This window comes from Kwoniella dejecticola, chromosome 7 (assembly GCF_000512565.2).
Source record: "Kwoniella dejecticola CBS 10117 chromosome 7, complete sequence".
In the NCBI taxonomy this organism is placed as follows: domain Eukaryota; kingdom Fungi; phylum Basidiomycota; class Tremellomycetes; order Tremellales; family Cryptococcaceae; genus Kwoniella; species Kwoniella dejecticola.
In genome coordinates this window covers 980051-999950 of record NC_089307.1, presented here as the reverse complement: position 1 = coordinate 999950, position 19900 = coordinate 980051, and the positions used below count along the sequence as shown (strand labels likewise).

General features: G+C 47.7%; 5 protein-coding genes across 5 annotated transcripts; 1 reads left to right on the top strand and 4 right to left on the bottom strand.

Annotated features, from left to right (window-relative positions):
• Positions 1 to 2161: 2161 nt before the first annotated feature.
• I303_106001 (uncharacterized protein) lies at positions 2162 to 4610 on the bottom strand (the record flags this gene model as incomplete). The annotated part of the gene is made up of 18 exons (XM_065969292.1): positions 2162 to 2248; positions 2307 to 2323; positions 2400 to 2493; positions 2551 to 2561; positions 2624 to 2653; positions 2717 to 3060; positions 3121 to 3157; positions 3232 to 3253; positions 3315 to 3324; positions 3382 to 3398; positions 3452 to 3716; positions 3783 to 3797; positions 3878 to 3952; positions 4093 to 4105; positions 4163 to 4219; positions 4280 to 4390; positions 4457 to 4493; positions 4563 to 4610. 18 exons carry the CDS (start codon positions 4608 to 4610, stop codon positions 2162 to 2164), a joined length of 1290 nt encoding a protein of 429 aa, XP_065825364.1.
• A 29-nt stretch (positions 4611 to 4639) lies between these two features.
• Positions 4640 to 5187, bottom strand: I303_106000 (uncharacterized protein; the record flags this gene model as incomplete). The annotated part of the gene is made up of 4 exons (XM_018409309.1): positions 4640 to 4696; positions 4768 to 4813; positions 4874 to 4982; positions 5070 to 5187. The coding sequence occupies 4 exons, from the start codon at positions 5185 to 5187 to the stop codon at positions 4640 to 4642; spliced, it is 330 nt and encodes a 109-aa protein (XP_018261582.1).
• Positions 5188 to 6167: 980 nt separating this feature from the next.
• Positions 6168 to 8683, bottom strand: I303_105999 (uncharacterized protein; the record flags this gene model as incomplete). Its single annotated transcript, XM_018409308.1, has 7 exons — positions 6168 to 6650; positions 6717 to 6972; positions 7039 to 7124; positions 7177 to 7726; positions 7781 to 7989; positions 8058 to 8236; positions 8311 to 8683. 7 exons carry the CDS (start codon positions 8681 to 8683, stop codon positions 6168 to 6170), a joined length of 2136 nt encoding a protein of 711 aa, XP_018261581.1.
• A 426-nt stretch (positions 8684 to 9109) lies between these two features.
• On the bottom strand, positions 9110 to 11673 carry I303_105998 (uncharacterized protein; the record flags this gene model as incomplete). Its single annotated transcript, XM_018409307.2, has 6 exons — positions 9110 to 9155; positions 9214 to 10715; positions 10772 to 11058; positions 11123 to 11234; positions 11302 to 11318; positions 11403 to 11673. 6 exons carry the CDS (start codon positions 11671 to 11673, stop codon positions 9110 to 9112), a joined length of 2235 nt encoding a protein of 744 aa, XP_018261580.2.
• A 2934-nt stretch (positions 11674 to 14607) lies between these two features.
• Positions 14608 to 19556, top strand: I303_105997 (uncharacterized protein; the record flags this gene model as incomplete). The annotated part of the gene is made up of 24 exons (XM_065969291.1): positions 14608 to 14835; positions 14897 to 15277; positions 15344 to 15397; positions 15456 to 15855; positions 15914 to 16113; positions 16172 to 16308; positions 16372 to 16486; positions 16542 to 16735; positions 16796 to 16910; positions 16980 to 17168; positions 17227 to 17368; positions 17424 to 17546; positions 17673 to 17772; positions 17825 to 17853; positions 17905 to 18023; positions 18088 to 18108; positions 18166 to 18248; positions 18396 to 18412; positions 18476 to 18540; positions 18594 to 18650; positions 18728 to 18885; positions 18955 to 19039; positions 19104 to 19348; positions 19475 to 19556. The coding sequence occupies 24 exons, from the start codon at positions 14608 to 14610 to the stop codon at positions 19554 to 19556; spliced, it is 3339 nt and encodes a 1112-aa protein (XP_065825363.1).
• Between the last annotated feature and the right edge of the window lie 344 nt (positions 19557 to 19900).

Below are 19900 nucleotides of genomic sequence, written 5' to 3'. Positions count from 1 at the left end.
TTTACCGAAGATCGCTCCTACTTTTTAGTCTATCTGAGATGATCGATTGGGTCTGGAGAATCTGTAGTCTGATCGCGTCTCGTCTCGTCTCGTGTCGTCTCGGAAGTCCCACCAGGGGTATTTACGTTCTGAAGTAAGAAAAGAGAGTTAGATAGAGTAAAAACAAGTAAATAAGAGTGGATACAAATCCAAGGCCAAGCAAGCAAGCAAGTGAAAGAAACAAGTCACGTCAAAGAGAGAATTGATAGGGAGACAGGGACCACACGGAAAGGATAGACGATTTCTTTGGAACGTAAGGAAAGGAACGGTAATTAAACAACTGCTCCAAAATAAAGTCACAAAAAGGGCAGTCGCGTCTTCTTGACTTTTTTGACTTCTGGCTCTGCTGTTTGTTGTCTCCTAGATACGAAAGATACTCCGTTGCGCGTACGTTCGTCCCTTCAGCGTAGTCTTGCAGTCTTCTGCAACGTGGAACGCGTTCTTCTTGCTTCTCGCTACGTACGCTGCGCAGAAAAGGCTTGAAGGATGTAGACGGGACGTGTGAGCTTGAGCTTGTCACGGCTCAGAACGCCACTTTCGCGATGGCAGGAAAGTAAAAAGGTTAAAAGTGCTCTTACGGCGGGTGTAACGGTTAGGATAATCTATTCAGGGTCTCGTTTCTCAGCAAGATTGGAACGACAAACCTTATAGCCAGTGACGCCAGCGGCACTTGATCAGAGGGCGATAAACTTGATACGGGGTCTCCGAGTTGCTTGTGACGACCGGCCCTTTTGGTGAATTCCAACGTCAAGCTGGGAATCAAGTGTTGAGGTTTGAATAAGTTGGAGTCTATCAAAGACTTGATCTGGCCCAATCGAGGGTTTTTATTTTGGTTTTACGAAGTCAATTGAAACTCAAGGAATGTCGGTATGTGAAAGAACGCCAAGATACAGCTAAATTACAAACCAAAGGTGAAAGTCAAGCAAGTGGAGAAGTCGATTAGTTGTTCATTTGATAAGTGGGTAACGAACGGACTGAGCTATTCCGCGATAACGCTAGCGCCTTATATGAATTGATCAAGGCGAAGAATCATCTGCTGATCGGCTCCGGGAAGATTGGAAAGTTAGATGCGGATGCTCATGAGCCATGGGCAGGGCGGGTGATGATGCAGACTTAAACGTAAACTTTGACAAGCTGGAATCGAACTTTACTGACACGCATTTCATAAAACCTGGAATGAGATTGTAACCTCTCAGCCTCTGCGCGCGCGAGAATCTAGCATCCTAGTACAGTGCGAAGATCTGACTTACGACCATGGAGGCTGTCAAGTCGGACTGAAATGAAATGGAATGCAATAGTAACCTCTCTGCGGACCGAGTATGACTTTATTCTTCATCACCCTGGATGACTAGCACTGCTAGCGCAAATTCAATCCTTTCACACGATGCATGTCGATCTACCTTATCTTGGTCTAGAACCTGTACACTTTGAGCTGCCGTTCCCGCTAGTCGCCCCGAGAGTTGTATGTGATCTCTCGAAGGACGTGTGAGATGAATGGAATACCATCGCTACACTGAGCTCATGCGAACTATGTGCGCTGGCTCAACTTGACAGCGTGCCGCGAGACAAGCTGAATGTCGGACTTCGTTCATCGGACGTCTTTGGATCCATGCGCGGTCCATACATTCATACACGAGGCGGAAGGTAAAGAGGAAGCGACGGTGAATGACTTGATATGCTTTCTGAAGCTTGCACTCCCGTGATATACGCTGCTCAAGCCCGAAATACGGCATGGCAGGCCAATCGAGAACGCTTACATCATATTTAACCCGATGGACGGTTCTTTGGGCGTTACAGCCAAAAATACAGTACGACGCGACGCGTCGATCAGGTCCTAACCTTCGGTTCAGGGTCACGCTTGCTGTAAAGTAAGTGCTATCTTTCAGATGCAGGTAGCGAAACCCGCTGCGCCGACACGCCCCTGGAGACACACTAAGCCGAGCACTAGCATGGACGGGTCTGGAAGATGACATAATATAGCTGATACATCCGCCGTAACTCTGACTTTGAAATAGGCTCGCGTTTGTATAGACTATGTGACCATTGCAATCAGAAAAACATACTCCCTCCAACGTGTTTCCGGAGCTGATGAACGCTCGCTCATGCTTATCGATCGGACGGCTCAATGCTTTTCGTGTTCCAGTCGATGGTTCTGCATCTTTCCAGCCACGACCAGCGATGCTTTCACAGGATTAGGGGCATCGAAAATCTGCCAAGAAGATCAGTCACTACGCCTCTATCCCAGTGAACAAGGTGGTGTGACGTACTGCATCGAGCTCTTCGACTGCATGTGCATAACCAAAAATCAGCTACCGACGACCCCCACGTTAGACGAGAAGATTGATTCTGATGTAACTCACGGGTTCTGCCCTTAGTCTCCACTGCTAAGACATACCATATACCGGTCTCAACCAAATCCCAGCAAACCCAAGGCAGGTATGTCCACCAACCAATCTATCGAACCAGTAAACATATGGAGATGACGTCCGCCAACGAAACGCTTTGACTCACCCTTTGAAGTGCTGAGAGACGATCGTCGCACAAGGTCACTAAGTGATATTCATATGCTGCAGACATCACTTACCAATCGGTGTAGTCAATTGACCCAGAACAGCTATGCGAATTATCAGCATCTGATTTCCTGATATAGAGGGCTAATCAGACATCAACTACTCACAAGCCAGATTGAGAGTCAATACCATCAAACCCATACCCGTACTTCGCTGTTCCATGCTGAGCACTTCAGGCGGGTAAACAGCTACGAGAGGGATGTATGCCCAGGCGTACGTAGCATAGAAGAGAATCAGAAAAGCAATAGTACCTTTCGCAGCGGCGTTGTTGTAGATGACGACTGATATGGTTGTTGCCCCGTTCAGGGATATTGCTGAACAGGCCATCGCTAACGCTAGGAATAAAGCGCATAGGAAGGTGCCAAAGGTCAACATCGGTCGACGGCCCAGGCGATCCGTACAGTATGTCCCGAGTAAGGCGAAGAGCAGACCGATCAATGTTGGGATCAGGCTGCGAATGTCCCCAACGTGAGCAAAATGGCTCAAGGAGCTTTTGATCTGCAGTACCCACGTCATGATCAACTGCTGGCGAACGCTGGTCATTCCCACTTTGAGCCGAATTATCAGTGATCAGAGACACGTCACGGAGAATGTCTCGATTGAATGGTACGGTGCAGCTTACCTTGCTTGTAAAGACTAGGCGCCTGCACTCCATGTCACTCATCGGTCCCGAATGAAATCAATGTTGAAGCTGGAAGCACTCACGAATATCATACTGCCGTACATGAGACACGTCAGCAGCCTGGATTTTCGATAGAATGACTGTACTTACAGAGTATTACCGCTCAGCTGGATCGAGGAAATCAGTATCAGTCTGCTTGGCCAATTCTCGAGCCACTCACCTGACCTGCAGCACCCATGAGGAGAGCTAGCATCAACCTATAGGCTTTACCCCTAGTATCAGCCAGGTTGGAATAATCGAACATCCTCTTGGGAGCAATGTTCAGCGATTCGATGATCTGATCAAGCTCTTTGGCCACCAGAGGTGTGCAAAATCCGTTGCCGTGATACTTCGATAGTATTGCCTTAGCTTGCTCCGGCTTTCCGTGCGCGTATAGCCATCTCGGAGATTCTGGTAAGAAGAGAACGGTACAAGCCATGATGATGCTGAATTTTCCCTCTCCTCCAATCAGCGAGATAGAGCATATTCCCGAGCTGGATCGTCGCACTCACGGGGGAAAAAGTTGGCTGGAAGATCGGAGGCATATACCAATTTGTCAAGATCGAGTCAGATCTGTAGGACGTGTATAATGCATAGCTCGGCTTACATGGTCAGAGGTAGCCGCCACGACCAATTCGACTGGATATCGTTCGTGAAGATCGAGACGATTGTGGCAAGCGCACTGCCCAATACTTGCACATGGGGTTAGCTGAACATGCAACTCTCTTTCCTCTGCTCGAACCTGGACTCACACCAACAGCTAGAGACAGGAACGTCTTTGAAGTTCAGTCAGACTTCGCAGGGCAAATGGATGAGCCTTACCAATTGAAAAGGCCTAATAAAAGCGGATCAGCGGGCTTGAATGCTGTTTGCAGAATTGATACGAACTCACCTGTTAGTAGACCCCGATTGAGTGGTGGTGCTAGCTCTACTATATACGGTGGTGCAGCTGACAAGTTGGCGTCAGCACAGACTGGCGTGTGATTGGAAGCTGGAAGAAGAATCTGACCGGGCTGCATCAACCCCACTGCTGCTCCCAGGAAAAATCGGCCAGCTAGCAGCATCCCGAAATTTTGGGCGAAAGCGATCAAACATGTTCCGAGAATGTATATCAAAGACGCTGGAGACATTTTTGGCAGTCAGCGGGATACTGTTGGCATGAAGGCAGCATAGAGAGGGGACCGACATATGAACATTCCACTCCTTCGACCCAGTCTATCAGCCTATGCAGCATTGGGGTTCCCTGTTAGCGACCTGCATCGCTCGTTCTGACGAGATGGATGCAGCCTTACGATCAATGGACCCAGCCAGAAAAGACTACACGCTGCAATTGGCCACATTGCGAAGATGAGCTGTAAGGTGGAACAGCTTAGTATTCGAATTGATCACCAGATGCAGATTGACGGAGACATACACCTGTGGATACCTATTTTGTGTAATGATATTAGTTAGGGTGGGTTCATTCCGCCAGCCGGCAGCAAAGATCGATGTACTTACCCCAACATCTGCGAAGCTGAAGTAGTCCTGATAATATGTCATTGAGCTGTCCGATCCGGGGGCTTTCAGCTCTTGCATTTTACTCGCACCGAAAGGAACGACTCACTTGATGGCGGTCATCGAGCTGACTCCATATCCCGCCATGAAAGTTGCTAATAGTGCTACCGACCAAACACCGTACAATCTGAGCATCCCCGACGAGAACGGGTTCACATCTATCCCGAACGCCCATAAGCTATCATTATAAGCCGCACTGAACTCACTCTGCATTACTCTGCATGGTGTTGATCGGATCGACTCACGAGCGTCTACCAGAGATGTGGATTCATTTGTTGATCCCTTAGCTTGACCAAGGTACTGCTCATTCTTGGAAGAACCAGTCTCTGTACGCGGTAGAGATTGCCTGGTGTCGTCCGGCATCATAGAAAGACCTGAAAGCGCAATTATGTGTGATTGATGCTCTGATACTTGGGCTGGACGTTGTGATCGTCAATGGGCAACTGCGAGATGAGGTCTTTGATCGATATATCGTCTGAGATATAGATGACTTGTTCAATCAATCGGTGACAGCCAGTCGTCAGTTCACAAGACGGTGGGGAAACAGAATAGGAGATTCATATCTTAGATCAAAAGTCAGCGGTTGTGACGACAGTGATGATCAGTCGTACTTCGATACATCAAAGGAAAATTGCTAATGAAAGGAGTGATCGAAATCTGTTCTACTGTATGTCTGTATGCCTGTATGTCCATGTCATCCACAATAGGCCGATCACTCCTTTCACTTACTACAACAGGGGTCCTTCCCAAAGGGTCTACCCTGATATAGCTTAGCTGACTGGGAGGCGAAGATCAGCAGCTGGATTGAACCCATTGAAACACACCGATGGGTCAACTAGCTCAGCTTCAAGGAGTTAGCTGTGAAAACCCAAGTCTACTAAGTACTGATGGTTCCTTTACCCTTACAATCAATCAGTGATCAGTGGCAGGCAGATGACACCTCGTTTGATGCCACTCTGCCGATATGATCGGAAGAAGAACGGGTGACGTTGAACCCTCGTTCCGAAACTATAATCGGTTCTAGAGAGATACGCACTCCTGGTCAGCCTGCAAGATTGTTGGCACGTCGGCGGGGATGGTGCACTGCAGAGACTGCGGTATGATGGAATGAAAATCCAATTTCACTGTGTCCATCAAAACCACACATCCTTTCGGCTCCCGCCGATGGATTGCATGCATCGACTGCGTCCTGTCACACAGATGGAAATATCAGTCCTGTCATATCACAAATTGTGTGTAAAGGTCATGTGGGCTCATGCTATGCAATGCATGGGGATGGGCTACTTGTCACCAGATTGATGTCCATTATGGTTTGTGATCTGTTGCCAACTTCCACCCCAATATCATATAAATTCAAATCTACCTTCCCCGCTAGTCAACATTCGCCTCGCACTTCCCGAACCGACCACCCGTTCCAGCTTCAGCGCATCAAACCTTGAGAAGAGTACTCTGCTCGATACTTCCGCTTCATCGACTTCGACTTCGCCTTGTCCTTTCGAACCAAGGAATGGAGTACTCATGAACTCCGAGTAGAATTGGGCGTGATCCGGCAATGAGTAAAAAACAACTGTCTTAGCTCCTCTGATCTTGTATCTTCGGTAGAAATGTAATCTTTCCGTGATAATCAGGAAAGATTTCTTGCCCTTGAAGAAGAGGGTACGAGCTTTACTGATCTCTGAGTTTGACGAGTATTCCGATATAGCCGCATAGGTCGCTGCGTCATTTTTCCGCAGATAATTGTTCAGGCGGACAAAGTCGAAGTACGAGGGAACGATGATCAGTGTATTTTGTCTGGATATCGCCGATCGCAATAATGCAGGGATGGTCTGTAGTCACAGGTCAGAACTCCAGATGAAATTGTGCCACCGGTCACAGTGTGAATCAGGACTCACTTTTTTGGTGAGCCACTCTACTCTGTTGTCCACCTCCTCCACAGCTGCTTCTCCGTTCAATGCCTTTGACCCATCTATATCTATCCTCTCGAAGATCTGCCGCACGCCGGGTCGAACGAGATCGAGCACACCGTGATGATCCACCTTTTCTAGTCTGACCTTGCCTTGTAAGTTCTGGCAATTGCGATTGAATAGGGCTCGGGTCTCAGGTGTATCGTAACGAGAAAGGAGGATTGTTTGTCGCAAATATTGAGCTCTGCAAACGAAAGTAATCGTTATAAGTCAAACGGTAACTATTCGACTGAGCATGTCGCCAACTCACTGGGATTCCAGATACCATGGTTTGACCCTCGAGAAATCGCAACCATGAGGTGATTTTGGTATTTTGTTCATATTGTTGAAGATGAACTATTGACCATCCAATCAGTATACTTCTACGCGTAAGTGAAGGAGAACATACCTGCACATGCTCCCAATTCTGCATGGCCATTGTATCCAATCCATCGGCTATCAGAATCTCGATTGAACTTAGTAGATCGGTACTATCCTCCCTTTCGGCCGCCATCTTGAAACCCAGCGGACTAGCAATTAGGATATCGCAATCTAGCAGCTTCTCCTCGTTGGCGGGCGGCATCACTATCCTCCAAGCTTTCCGGGTGAATTTGATACCGAATCTGAAGTTGTCATCACTGTTTCCTCGGAAGTTGACTAAATGATCTAAGGGGTAATTATCCCTCGCAGATGTCGATGCTAGCGGATCTTCCTCATCTTCGGGTAAAGCAAAGGAAGTCAGGAATGGTCGTTGATTTTCTATTTGTGTACCAGCAGGAGCGAGAGGTAACAGATGTGTCTTGATGTAATGTAAGGCTAGGGAACGGAAGGGAAGTAGAAGAAGGATTTTTGGCCGCGTGAACGATTGATCTCTAGGGGGTTCGGGCATTGATGATGAATCATCGGATGCTGCTGCGTGGGCTAGTTTCTCGTTGTTCCGTATAATCTTACGACGAGTTCTGAAATGCTTTGAAGTCAGCTGCGGGCACGCGAGATAACGTTGCGGGACTTACTTGAGAACATGATTCAAAGCATGGACGACAGCTGCTAGCCTCATAGCTTCTTTCTGCTCCCCTAAAATCTGCGTTTCCGTACCATCTGCTTCTCCATCCAATGAATGCAAATAGAAGTCTTTGTATGTGCCCAAGTGTGCCAAGGAGGTTGATAATAGCGGGTAAGAAGATGAAGACGCCTTTAGAGCAGCTGAGATAGACGGTGTTATCTTCATTGTTTTTGAGGTCAGCTAGGCTTGTCAAGAATCAAAAGGCAAAAAGCTCAGAAACGACTCACTCTTGTTCTTAGATCACCATCCGTTGAGCTAGCTCCAGTCTTGAGTTCGACTGCACGTCCAAAGCCTTTCAGAGACTTTCGTTCGGCTTTCCACTTATGCTCCTCGGCGAGAGCGACGCCTTCTTTAGTCAGAATCGGGGGAGCGGCTCCGAAATGTACGTTAAAGAGATCATTGTTGGCTGTCACAGGTACAAATAAAAGATCTCAATTTCACCTGAACGGACAACGCAAGGACGGATGTTCTCGCACTGACCTAATGCTGATGATTCCGCCTCATCATCCGATTCCCCCTCCTCCTCGAACACCTCATCATTACCTGTATTAGATGTGTCCACTTCGCTGTCCTTGACACCGTTCACGGCGATGAGATCGTCATCCTTTTTCGCTTTTCCTTTCCCCTTGCCCTTCCCATACGTACTTCCACTCGGTCCGACCTCCCCGCCAAACACTACGCTTTTCCGCCTTTTCTTCGGTTCTTTCCCATCTTCAGATTCCAGCACGAGCGAGGGTGTTTTTGAGAACGAAGGTGACCCTCTGTGTCCTCCTGGAATATCCAATTCCCTAGGTCTCTTCACTGCACTGACATTCAGCAGCGTCAAAAGCTTGATTTCTTGTGCTGTGCTCATCTTATGGGTTCTCTGATTTGCCTTGCTGAATAGTCGCAAGCAATTGAACAGAAAAGTAAGTCTCGACGAACTATTCTTACATGCGGGCTGGATACTTCCAATTTTTGGAAATTTAAGTAACCGCAACCACGTGGCGAAACCCTTTTGAGTGTTTCGGGTGGCAAATTGCCCTCCTGCTCAGCTTCATCATGCTCACGGTCTCTGCATAAGGGATATCGGGTGAAGGACAAAATGCACTGCATATGAGTCATAAACATCTATATTATATGAACCATTAAGACCGTATCCGAATTTATTCATTATCCGATCATTTACCCTTTGACTGTACTAGAAATCCCGAAACGCAGAGAAAAGAAAGGAGGAAATTGAAGGGCGGAGGAGTAAGCAGGAATCAAAATATGAGTATCTTCAAACGGAAGAGCTTGTTTATGCCGAAGCAACGAAGTAGTTGTAGTTGTAATCAGAAGGAGTACTGAGAAGGCAGGCATCAGTACAAGGCCACATGGCTACATATGATAGGTGTCACTCACTTGGTGTATGAGAAAGAACCAGTTGAATCGTAGCTTTTCACAGTGGCGCCATTTCTGACGATCTTAGCACCGATTGTACCAGCGGCAGACTTGACTGAAACCTTGTTGACACCTGCACCAAGGTTCCAAGAGACGGTGTTACTACCTGAGGTGACGGTGACAGTCGCTGCTGATTTCAGGACCACCCAGACGTAAAGCAGGTCATCGGTGTTATCCCATCCTGTCGGTCTAGCCATCGAGGGCGAAGTGGGGTTGGCTGCTTTCGGATGAGGTCTAGTCCATAATACCAATTGATCGTTTGCCGAGGGGTATGAACCAGTCTTGAACGCTGGTGCGTAGTATTTGATGACTTCCAACCAAGCAGTGTGGGGCATACCGTTCGTCCATCCTTGAGAGTTGGGCTGATCAGCTCTAATAGGACCAATGTAATGCGACTCTCCGTAATCGTTCCAAGAGATGATCTCCGCCAAGTCGAAAGTGTTTCGCTGGGATACCATCTGCTCCATTCTTCGGGCAAGTAACCAGTCATCACCTCTGTATATCCAGTTCTTGTTCCAGCTTGAAGGGGAATAATAGGTGAAGAAAGCAGGTGAGACAGCTGCCATGTATCCTTTGGAACTACCCAAAGCAGCCATGTAGCTGGTGTCAGAGTAAGTGCCCAACGGATCACCGCCCATTGGCCAGCCGGAGTTCCAGTTGAACTCTCCATCCATCCATGAACTCGATGAGAAAGTGCTGATATCGGCGAAGACGGCAGGTACGAAGTAGACATCGATAGACTTGGCGGCGAGTAAGGTATCGAAGTAGTTCCAAGCATCTTGATATGATCCTTGACCGAATTTACAGTTCTCACCGGCAAAGGTGGACACTAGTACTTTTGATCCGACTTTAGCTTGAGCAGAGTTATTGGCGTATGTCGCGATTGTGTTGATCAAGTTTTGAGCGTCTCCAGTGGAGGAGCAACCCAAAGAAGTGACATCCATGGATAAGAACATCTTGAATGAGCCATCGGCCTTGGCAGCAGCATAAGCATCGGCAATTCGGGCAGATTGCCACGAATCACTTCCGTAATTCAAGGCGAAACCATCGATTCCAGCAGCAGAAGCTTGGTTGATGTCGTCTGCCCACGTAGACTGGCTGTAAGAGTATGTGTTGCCGACCATGTGATGAGCGAATAATTGCTTAGTGCCGGTAGCCGAAGGGGGATTAGGAGCTCCGATAACTGAAGAACCAGCTGCCGCTGCTGCTGAGGTGGTAGCGGAAGCTGAAGTCGTGGTCGTGCTTGTTGTTGCTTTGGAGGTCGTACTCGTAGAGCTGGAAGTAGTGCTAGTCTTACTGGTAGTGGCACTTGAGCTTGTTATGGCAATGGTACCGCTTGAGCTGTAGACATTGATGTACCACATTCCACCGCATTTCAAGGCGCTGTTACCGGTACATGCATATGAACAGCCCGTTTCAGAAGATTGTTTCTTGGACGAATCGACCGAGTTGCTGCACCAGCACTATTTAAAGTTTGATTCAGCAAAAGCTTTTACATTTTATCCAACGAGAGACTCACTTGTTTACCGTATGCAACACCTGCTAATGAGTATCCTTTGCCGCTGCAGAAGGTCTGACAGGTGCTAGGAGTCATTGAGGTCGATTCAGTATTGGCGCCAGACATAAGCCGGGGAGAAGCTTGATCGACATAACAACCGTAGTAAGTAGCTGCAGAGGTGGAAGTAGCTGCTTTGGAGGTCGTTGTTGACGTAGCTGCTTTCGTCGAGGCAGTGGATGTCGATGTCAAAGTGGAAGTGGTTTTGCTGGTTGACGAGGACGAGGAAGCGGAAGGAGATGCTTTGTAGACTAGATTACCAACGCATTGTCAGGGATTTAAGCCGACAGACAAGAAATTCCTTACAAGACCTACCTTGCAGTCTCCAATTTCCACCGCATGTCTGTGAAGCATCCCCTTTGCACTCGTAATTACAGTCTGAGTCTGCTTTCACGCCCATATTCGTGTTCTGAATTTTGCTATCACACTGGCAAATTTAAATTTCCTATCAGTACCAAATTGCGATTTAGACTGAGACAACATTGTGGACTTACGAAACATTGGTTTTTGGCTGATCGAGATCAAGTGAGCGGAACGCAGGGAGATAAGCTTGGGCTCCATAGATATCGCCTTGCAAACGAGATCGATCACTTACATTCCAATCCAGCTAAGGCATATCCTAGCCCCGAACAGTAACTTGTACACATCTGTACAGTCATTTTATCGCTTGAAGTACTCTTCGCACCTAGCACTCTAGTCCAAGAATCTTCATAACATCCCTGGAAAGTCCACCCGGACACAGCGGTCACTGCTCTCTTGTTGACGCCATGATGCGAGGCCTTGCCGCCGGACCGTATAGTGTGAGGATGGGCATCTACTCCCGTCGATAGGACCGCCAAAGCGATTATGGCGAGTTGCGCGAACATGGCGGATTCTCAATAATGGCGAATATTATAAGGGATTATTGATTTCGATTATAAGGTGTTGTGCTGTATCTTCGAACGTCGTAAATGAGTGTGATATTCGTGAGGACGATCGTGAGGGATGGGAAGATAAGTAAATGTCAAGATCGGACAATGGTCTTGGAGGTCTATGTGGGTGGTCGAGAATGCTCCAGCTAGTCTTACCCAGATAGCGATTGACGATAGGATGACGATGAGGGGGAGAGCGTCTCGAAGAGACACCTTTTGTTTGTTTACTTGAAGCAAGAAGAAAGAAACTTAGAAACCAGTTCTAACTTGTTTTGTTGTCTACGTCCGAGATATATGAAGGAAATATGTTTCAGGAAGCTGACGTCTTAGCGTCTTTTTTCTATATCATCGAAGTCCGAAAAGCAGGAGACGAAGGCAACCTTCTTCAAGAAAGGTTGAAAAAATATACAGAGGCGAAGACGAAGGTGTTAGAGCCGAAGATAACAATCAATCAATGTTTGTTTGGCTCCAACCCCTCTAAAGGTGCGGCAAGAAGAAAGAGAGCTTATCGGCTCTGGACGCCTTGGGTACTTGGCATTCCAGCCTTCGACATGCTAAGGCGGAAGTACGGAAGAACAGCATAATCAAAAATTTGACGATAAAGCTTTAAGCTTGAGGAAGATGATGAGATTGAGGAATCGGTCATGTTCTATTTCAAGGGTTTTAAGCTCTCTAACATAAGCCATTCACAGCTAGGTACAAGGGGTTTCAGAGTTTCTACCAGGTATACGGCAAATATCATATTCCATCTCCGCTTAGAGGAATGCATACAGCTAGATACACACAGGCTAAGCAACGAATATGACTTGGTTGACGTGATGTTTTGCTAAAGATGTAAATGGTTTCGAAGTTTCGACAGAAAAAAGTAAATACGAAAAGTGGTTTGTACCTCTTGATAGGGTTATATCGTAAATGACCTGATCGTCGATCATCACATCGGATGATCAGCTTCTCACGCCTCCCGCTGCTTAAATGATTTTTCTGCGGATTAAAGGGTCGGACCCCCTGACCGCTTGAACCTGAAGACAATAAGGTTTGAATTTACCGGTCTTTTTGGCCCTTTGTTTACTAATTTATTCATGTTCTCATCTCGCGCCGCAAACAATAATATTCGCAGATCCCAGCTTGAAGCCACACTTGAATATGAAACAGGAGCACAGAAGAACAAGCTTACCTTGTGGCTTGGCTCATCCCACCCGACGCAGCTGATAGACGGGAGCCGAACAGCTCTTCGACGGTCCAAACGCTTTCGAACGGCCGAATAGCATTGCGCTTCGAGATGGCCAGGAATCCTGGAAAGATAACGTGAAAAGCAGAATTCGCAGTAGAACGATAGATGTGGACGTCGCCGCAAATGGTTAGACTGTCGATCGGAACTGTTCTGATATCTCAAGGATTAGCTTCACCAGTAATTTGATAAGGTGTAATGTTTCGGAATGGTCTAGATTCCCAGTGTCTAATATTAGATTGTATGATTGCTTACTGGGAATCGATCAGATATGGATCTGAACGTCCATCGTAGATAACATTTCATTGAGATATCGGTAATTGCGTTGCACTGGACGCTTTGGGTAAAATAGATTAAGTGAATTGATCCAAAAGCCGTAGTCGCTGCGGCTCCACAGTCTCTAGCTTCGCTTTCAGTCAAGTTGACGCCGATCAGCTTGGATGTCTCCTTTTGCCACTTCGCATCCTTCGTAATGTTCAGTCCACAGGACATGGATTTCGTCCCAATCTTGATTTTTCGGCTCGATGTGAGCCTGCCACGCGTGACCCTCTATATATCATTCGACCTAGTTGTAGCTGATGCTTGGCGAAGACTCTTCGATAGAAACTGGAAGTGATCGCTTGTACGCCCTGCGTTCTCAGCGGTAACACGCAATGAAATGATCGTCTCCACCGAGAAGCGCTCTGGGTGCATACTCGAATAGATAGGATCGGTCCTCCACTTCGTATCGAGCTCGGCTGAGACACGTCTGCTTGACAATAGCAGAGGCAGTCTCTGGGACGTATTCGCCCACCTGTTTGTCCAGTCTGCGTTGTGGTATCGACGTTGATTTCATGTGAGGATTAATGGAAGATGAGTGATACTTCCTTGCATTGACTTTTACCTACTCACCAAAAACGGGACATTAACGGGGACACCAAGATCATTGCAAGACCTTGATGACCGCTTGAAATGTGATCATGATGATGACTTTAGCATTTATGGAGACGACCGTCAACCCGCGTTAACACGTGGCAGGGTATTTCGGGTTGATCCGTGCGTGTGCCTTGAGCTATGACCATCAACTTAGCACTTCGCAAGGTATTCGAAGTGGAATGCAAGCGTACATACCTCCTGCCAGCACGCTCAACTCCTCAACTCTCTCTCTGTCTCGTCTTGTTTTTCTCTCTTCATCGTATTCCTGCTCCGATGATCCTTGTCTTGGCTGTGTGTATTCTACCCCTTCTTGTATCTTGATTGATCTTCGACGTCTTGCGCAACGAGCCCCTTGTTCGCATTTCATCCTTCCTCCAGGTGATCTGTGTTCCCTTACCCTGACATCACATCCGAAGACACCGGATTGGCGTGCTGCTGTGCAACCCACTCTGACCCACAGTGAGTTTGGTGTCTGGAATCCGATCAAACCAGGTGAGGGGGTCCTTTCATCTCGTATCACCCTGACCCACACTTCACACCTCCACCCGAATCGCATCTACCAAAAAAGAAAAAGCTGATGCCATCGTTGGAATATCTGCACAATGATATAGCCGCTCAATGTCTATCATCATCTTGTAGAACTTTTTCTTTGACTTCAGATCATATTGGTCTATCCAGCTGGTATTCTCCCTTGGAACTTGTGGGCGATAACCATCTCTTGAGACCTTGGACGTTCCATAGGCAAGATGGAGTTTCACACCGCACGACCCTCTCAATCTCAATATCCAAACAGTGTCAACAACATCAACAGACCATTTCGAAATGTGCACATATCAGATTCGCCTTTTCAAAGAAGCGATAACCGTCCAGGCAAAACCGCTCATCAGGGCAGGGAAGCACACGATACGCAGAGATACCAATTTCGTCCCGATGCTATCGCTGTTGGCACATTGACCGGAAGAACCTTCAGTCAAGTGGGTCATATAAGTCATGACCATTCTCACCTGTCATTTGGGCTGATTCTTCCACTTACAGTTCTTGGGAGCGGGCTGCGAGACTGCTGATAATCCCGAAGACCCGTACAAACATGGCAAGTCGTACATCGCTTTCAATTTCAGAAAAGAGCAGCTAGTCCTCAGAGCGGATATGCAGCTTCCGAAAGACAAGATGCCAGCTGCTCTCACACCCCTCGATGCCGAACTATCGTTCGATGATATAACCTCGCATGGTTTCTACGTAACTCATGAAAGGGTGCGAGATTCGTTCAGGGTGGTCGTCACGGTCAGTTGTCGAAGGCCTCCCAAGTTTTACGTCAAGTTCGAAGATCCGAATAGGCTGTCGAACAAGGACCGCATGGGACATCAACAGGATCGCCGAAGAGCTACTGCGATGGATTTCACTCTATCAAACGGAGTGGTGAGTGATATAAGATCATATCGAAGCACGGGGCACGCAATTGACCAATTATATTATTGCCTGCAGGCTGAGCTATACGCCGGACCCCTCAAAGCGATACCTGAGGGCGCTTCGGCTTTTGTAAATCCGCCGATCAGCGGGCTTATGAGACTTCACTGACCATACAATGATCAATCAGCCGACGTTCTGGAATACTTACCGCTGGAGTTTCACTCTAAGCGCAGCACGTTTCGAGTTGTTGAAGCAGTGTACACAACGAATCAGAGCTTTGGCAGACGAGGACCCCCAAATGAATCTCATGGCGAACATGCGGCCCAATTTCAGATGGAGGGTCGAGAAGCTGGACTCGGAAGCCATCAGCAGAACGTATGATCCACCGAATCTGAGCGGCATTCGTTTTTCGGCTCGAACTCTTGTAGAAGGTTTGATTGCGCATGGTCTTCTTCGTCCGGGTGACATCAAGCCTCTCCTTCTGGCCCTTGAGGAGATAGCGGTCGCAGCTCCCTTCCAAGATAAGGTTCTGGAGAGTATGTATAGTCTGCAGGAGAGGATCAGAAACGTTGCTGTCGTCGTGAAGAGTAAGTAAATTCTAGAATCTGGCCATTGGGGGCCAAGGCTGACCGATACAATGCTCAGAAACCGCGAGTTATCTCAGGAGAAAAGAAAGACCGATACTCGATCACTTAGTCTTGATCAGGACAATTCAAGTAACTCCCACTCGGCTGCTGATTGGGCCTCCCCAAGAGGAACCATCGAACAGTGTCACCCGTCAGTACGCCAAAAAGCTTGACGGCATTATCCGGGTCCAATTTACAGATGAAGAGGACAAACTTTATGTCAGTGAAAGCACTGAAATTTCCGCGGTCGAATGGAGGCTGATTGGGTATGGTATAGGTCGGTGATATAAAGGAATTCGACAGACTGCGTCCCGATATTGGTATCATGGCTAGAGTTCGGCGAGCTCTACATCATGGGTTGATTATTGGCGGTCAACGATTCATGCCGGTGGCATCTTCTGCATCTCAACAGAAGTAAGTCTTCACTCTGTCAAAGTAATTCGGTGAGCCATTCATTGTGACTTACATGCCAATCAGAGACCATGCAATCTGGTTTGTGAATCACAAGATCATCGATGGAATAGCGCTCCGGAAATGGATGGGCGATGTCTCCGAGACAGTCATTGCTAAGCACGCGGCGCGTATGGGCTTGGTGAGACCGCCATTGATGTGCCCATCACAATCGGCTGACAAGAGATACCATGTAGCCTTTCAGCACCAGTCGAATAGTCGACATGAAGATCACACTTGGGCCACGGATGAAAGATATACAACGCAATGGCCGAACCTTTACCGACGGGGTTGCTGTGGCTGGTCAAGATGTTCTTCGAAAAGCAGCCTTCGCCCTCGGTGAGAAGAAAGGCTTGAATGCCAGTCCTTCTGCGATTCAGTTCCGGCTGGGGTGAGTCTCGTCGCACCATTTCTGCAGCATATGTTTGACATGGCTCATAAATCGGTGTAGGGGAGCAAAGGGCGTCTTGGCTCACTGGCCAAAGCTATGCGAAGCTAACGAAGTCCGCCTGAGGAAATCGCTGGTCAAATTTGAAAGTGATTTGTCGGATCTGAACGTCGTACGGGTAAGTTGTGTCAGAGACCGTCAGCTGAAGGTCACGCGATCATGTTATGCAAGCTGAATCGCTTCACAGATCGCTAAGTATCAGGTGGCATTTTTGAATCGACAATTCATCAACATCATGTGTGCGAATGGTGTGCCGAGGGAATTGATGGTCGAGATCTTCGAGGAGGCAGTATCGCATATCAAGGGCTTAAGGGAACGTGTGGGTAACAACCGGATGACCGAGCATGATAGACAGCTCGTTGGGCTGTGTTCGGATGTAAGCCAAAACAGTTCAACATTCGCTATCGGTGTACTAATGATTTTCATAATGTCAGTTCCCATTGGCTCAATTGATCAAAGCTGGCTTTCATCGGAACCCATTCGTGCTCGATATAGCATCTATCGTCGAATGTAGGGCTCTACAAGATCTCAAATGGAGAGCTCGAGTCAAGCTACCGGGTGGTGTATTCTTGATCGGTAGGCCTGCCGCTTGGCATGGGAACCATCTATGTAGCTGATGGGGCCATGCTAGGTATCGCCGATGAGACCGGCTTACTCAAGGAAGGCGAACTTTTCTGTCAGTTCCAGGAGAACGAGGAAGGGTCGAAGGCAAAATTAGTCAGAGGAGATGTGCTCATCTGTCGAGCGCCAGCGTGTGAGTCACTGAACAGTTTGAGGAGCATGTCGCTTCGCTCACCGACTGCAATCGCTACTCGATAGTACACCCCGGTAAGACATCTTCCGATAGTGGGAAAATGTGTTCCTCTGACACGCAATTTAGGTGATGTGCGACGTGTGAAGGCCGTTGATATACCTGAATTGAGGCATCTCAAGAACGTGATTGTGTTCAACGTCCAGGGAGAACGAGATCTACCTTCGATGTAAGTCCAGTTCTTTGCCTCCCGCAGAATGAAGCTGATGACTACATGTTAGGCTGGGAGGAGGCGATCTCGACGGCGACGGTAAGCTGGTCTCGTTTGGGTCCCGCGAAATGTTATCTGAATTGCCAACAGACTACACCCTAATCTGGGACCAACGATTCGTACGACCCCTGAATGTGTACGAGCCGATGCACTATGAGGCACCAGACCCGATTAGAGTGAGCAAGGTGGAGCAGAAGCATCTGAACGAGGTGAGTCGGCCTAGACACAGCACGAGGAACACACACGGGCTGATTCATGTGCATTGCCACACAGAACTTCGTCTCGTACATTTTGGTGAGCTCTGTAGAACGACTGCTGACTTGAAAAGCTTGTCAGCTGACTGTTCTACAGAACGATGTATTAGGTCAAGTCGATAATTGTCATCTAGCACTTTCGGATGATATCACGCCTTTCCACGAACATTGTTTGACCTTGTCTGAAATACATTCTGTACGTCTCAATCTATCCTCTGCGCTCTGATGACAATGCTGATTCGGTGTATGATCAGACTGCGTGAGCTGATGCCCAGTTGGCGAGTTGAGGTGACTGATCGCGTGCTGATGACTCTGGTCCTGATAAAGCGTCGATTTTGCGAAGAGTGAGAGCCTTTTCGATCGTCCAATCACCTTGAGATGCGCTGCTGACAGATGAGAGTTTGCAGCTGGTATACCTGCCCATCTACCTTTGTACCTTCGACCGAAGGTCTGGCCCGATTTTATGGACAAGGTCAGCTCGACATTAGACGACATACTGCTACAGTCAGCTGACTGTGTGCGCAGGACGACGTGAAGAAGACTTACACGAGTTCATCGGTGTTGGGGGAACTTTTCCGGATCGTGAGTTACTCTGTGCCAGACTGACTTGAAAAGTGCCGCGACATGCTGACACATGTCGGGAATCGCCCGGCATGTAGGTACAACCCGATCCCCATTTCTCGCCTTGCGATATCCGGAAAATGAACTTCCCTGTTGAAGATCGTATCGCTCAATATCCAATATACAAGAGTCTGCTGGACAGGCTCAAGCCAGTCAAAGCGCATTACGAGAAAACCCTCCAATACGACATGAGGAGGTGAGCTGTCGGTTTCGCGTTTTTCACGATCACGCAGCTCAGCTAATACAACGAGCGAAACATCATCAGATATAGAGTATTCGAGCCTGAGATTCCTTCAGGTATCGCAATCAGAAACAAGAAGAGGAAAAGGGCAAGAGACCAGAATCTCAATGTCAGCTGAAAGACTCCTCTCCCTGGGATCAGAGAACGTAGCTGAAGGTCATCTTACACGACAGGAACCTCTGCGAGATAGCTACCAAATTCTAGTGACGGATACAAAGCAAATGGCGATGGAAGCGATATCAAGCATCGTATTCAAGACCCGCCTATCTCCAGAGCTATTGGTAGCTCGACATGCCTACGCGTTAACGTACGAGAAAGAGTACGTGCAAGATTGGGAGAAGCAGCTTTCGGCAGGGGAATGGCATGCAGAGCAGAGAGATGATGATGAAGAGCATTATGAAGAGGATATGAGGCCGAAGTGAGTTTTGCGCATTTCCCGGTTACCCATCGCATTTGTGTATTGCCTTCTTGCCTTCTTGCCTTCTTCCTGCACAAAATGAACGTTTGACGGTTTGTCACAAGTTGACTAGTTACGAATGCGTAGACCGTTGATTAGCTTCGCCTGGGTATTTTGGACGGAGTTGATCCAATTAGCCAATATGGCTGAAGTCAAGTCTGAGAGGTAGTCGTCTGAGTGGTGGAGGTGGGGATGGATTTTAGATGAGGATGAGTGAAACCCGAAACCATCCAGGCGGTTTGCGATAAGTTATATTATATACATCGTATCGCTTTGTACGACAATCGGAATCTGCTCTCATCAGCAGATTGAGTGTATTTATATAGTATTTAAAGCGATACAGACGTCACGAGTTGTAGATCTAGCTTTTATGTGAATAACGATAATGATGATGAAAAGAAAGTCGGTCAAGACATTCTCCAGTTATGAAGTGATACGCGTGAAGAGAGGAGAGAGCCGTGAATCGTTGTACTCATGATTGCATGTTATATAATATCATAATTTCAATACTTG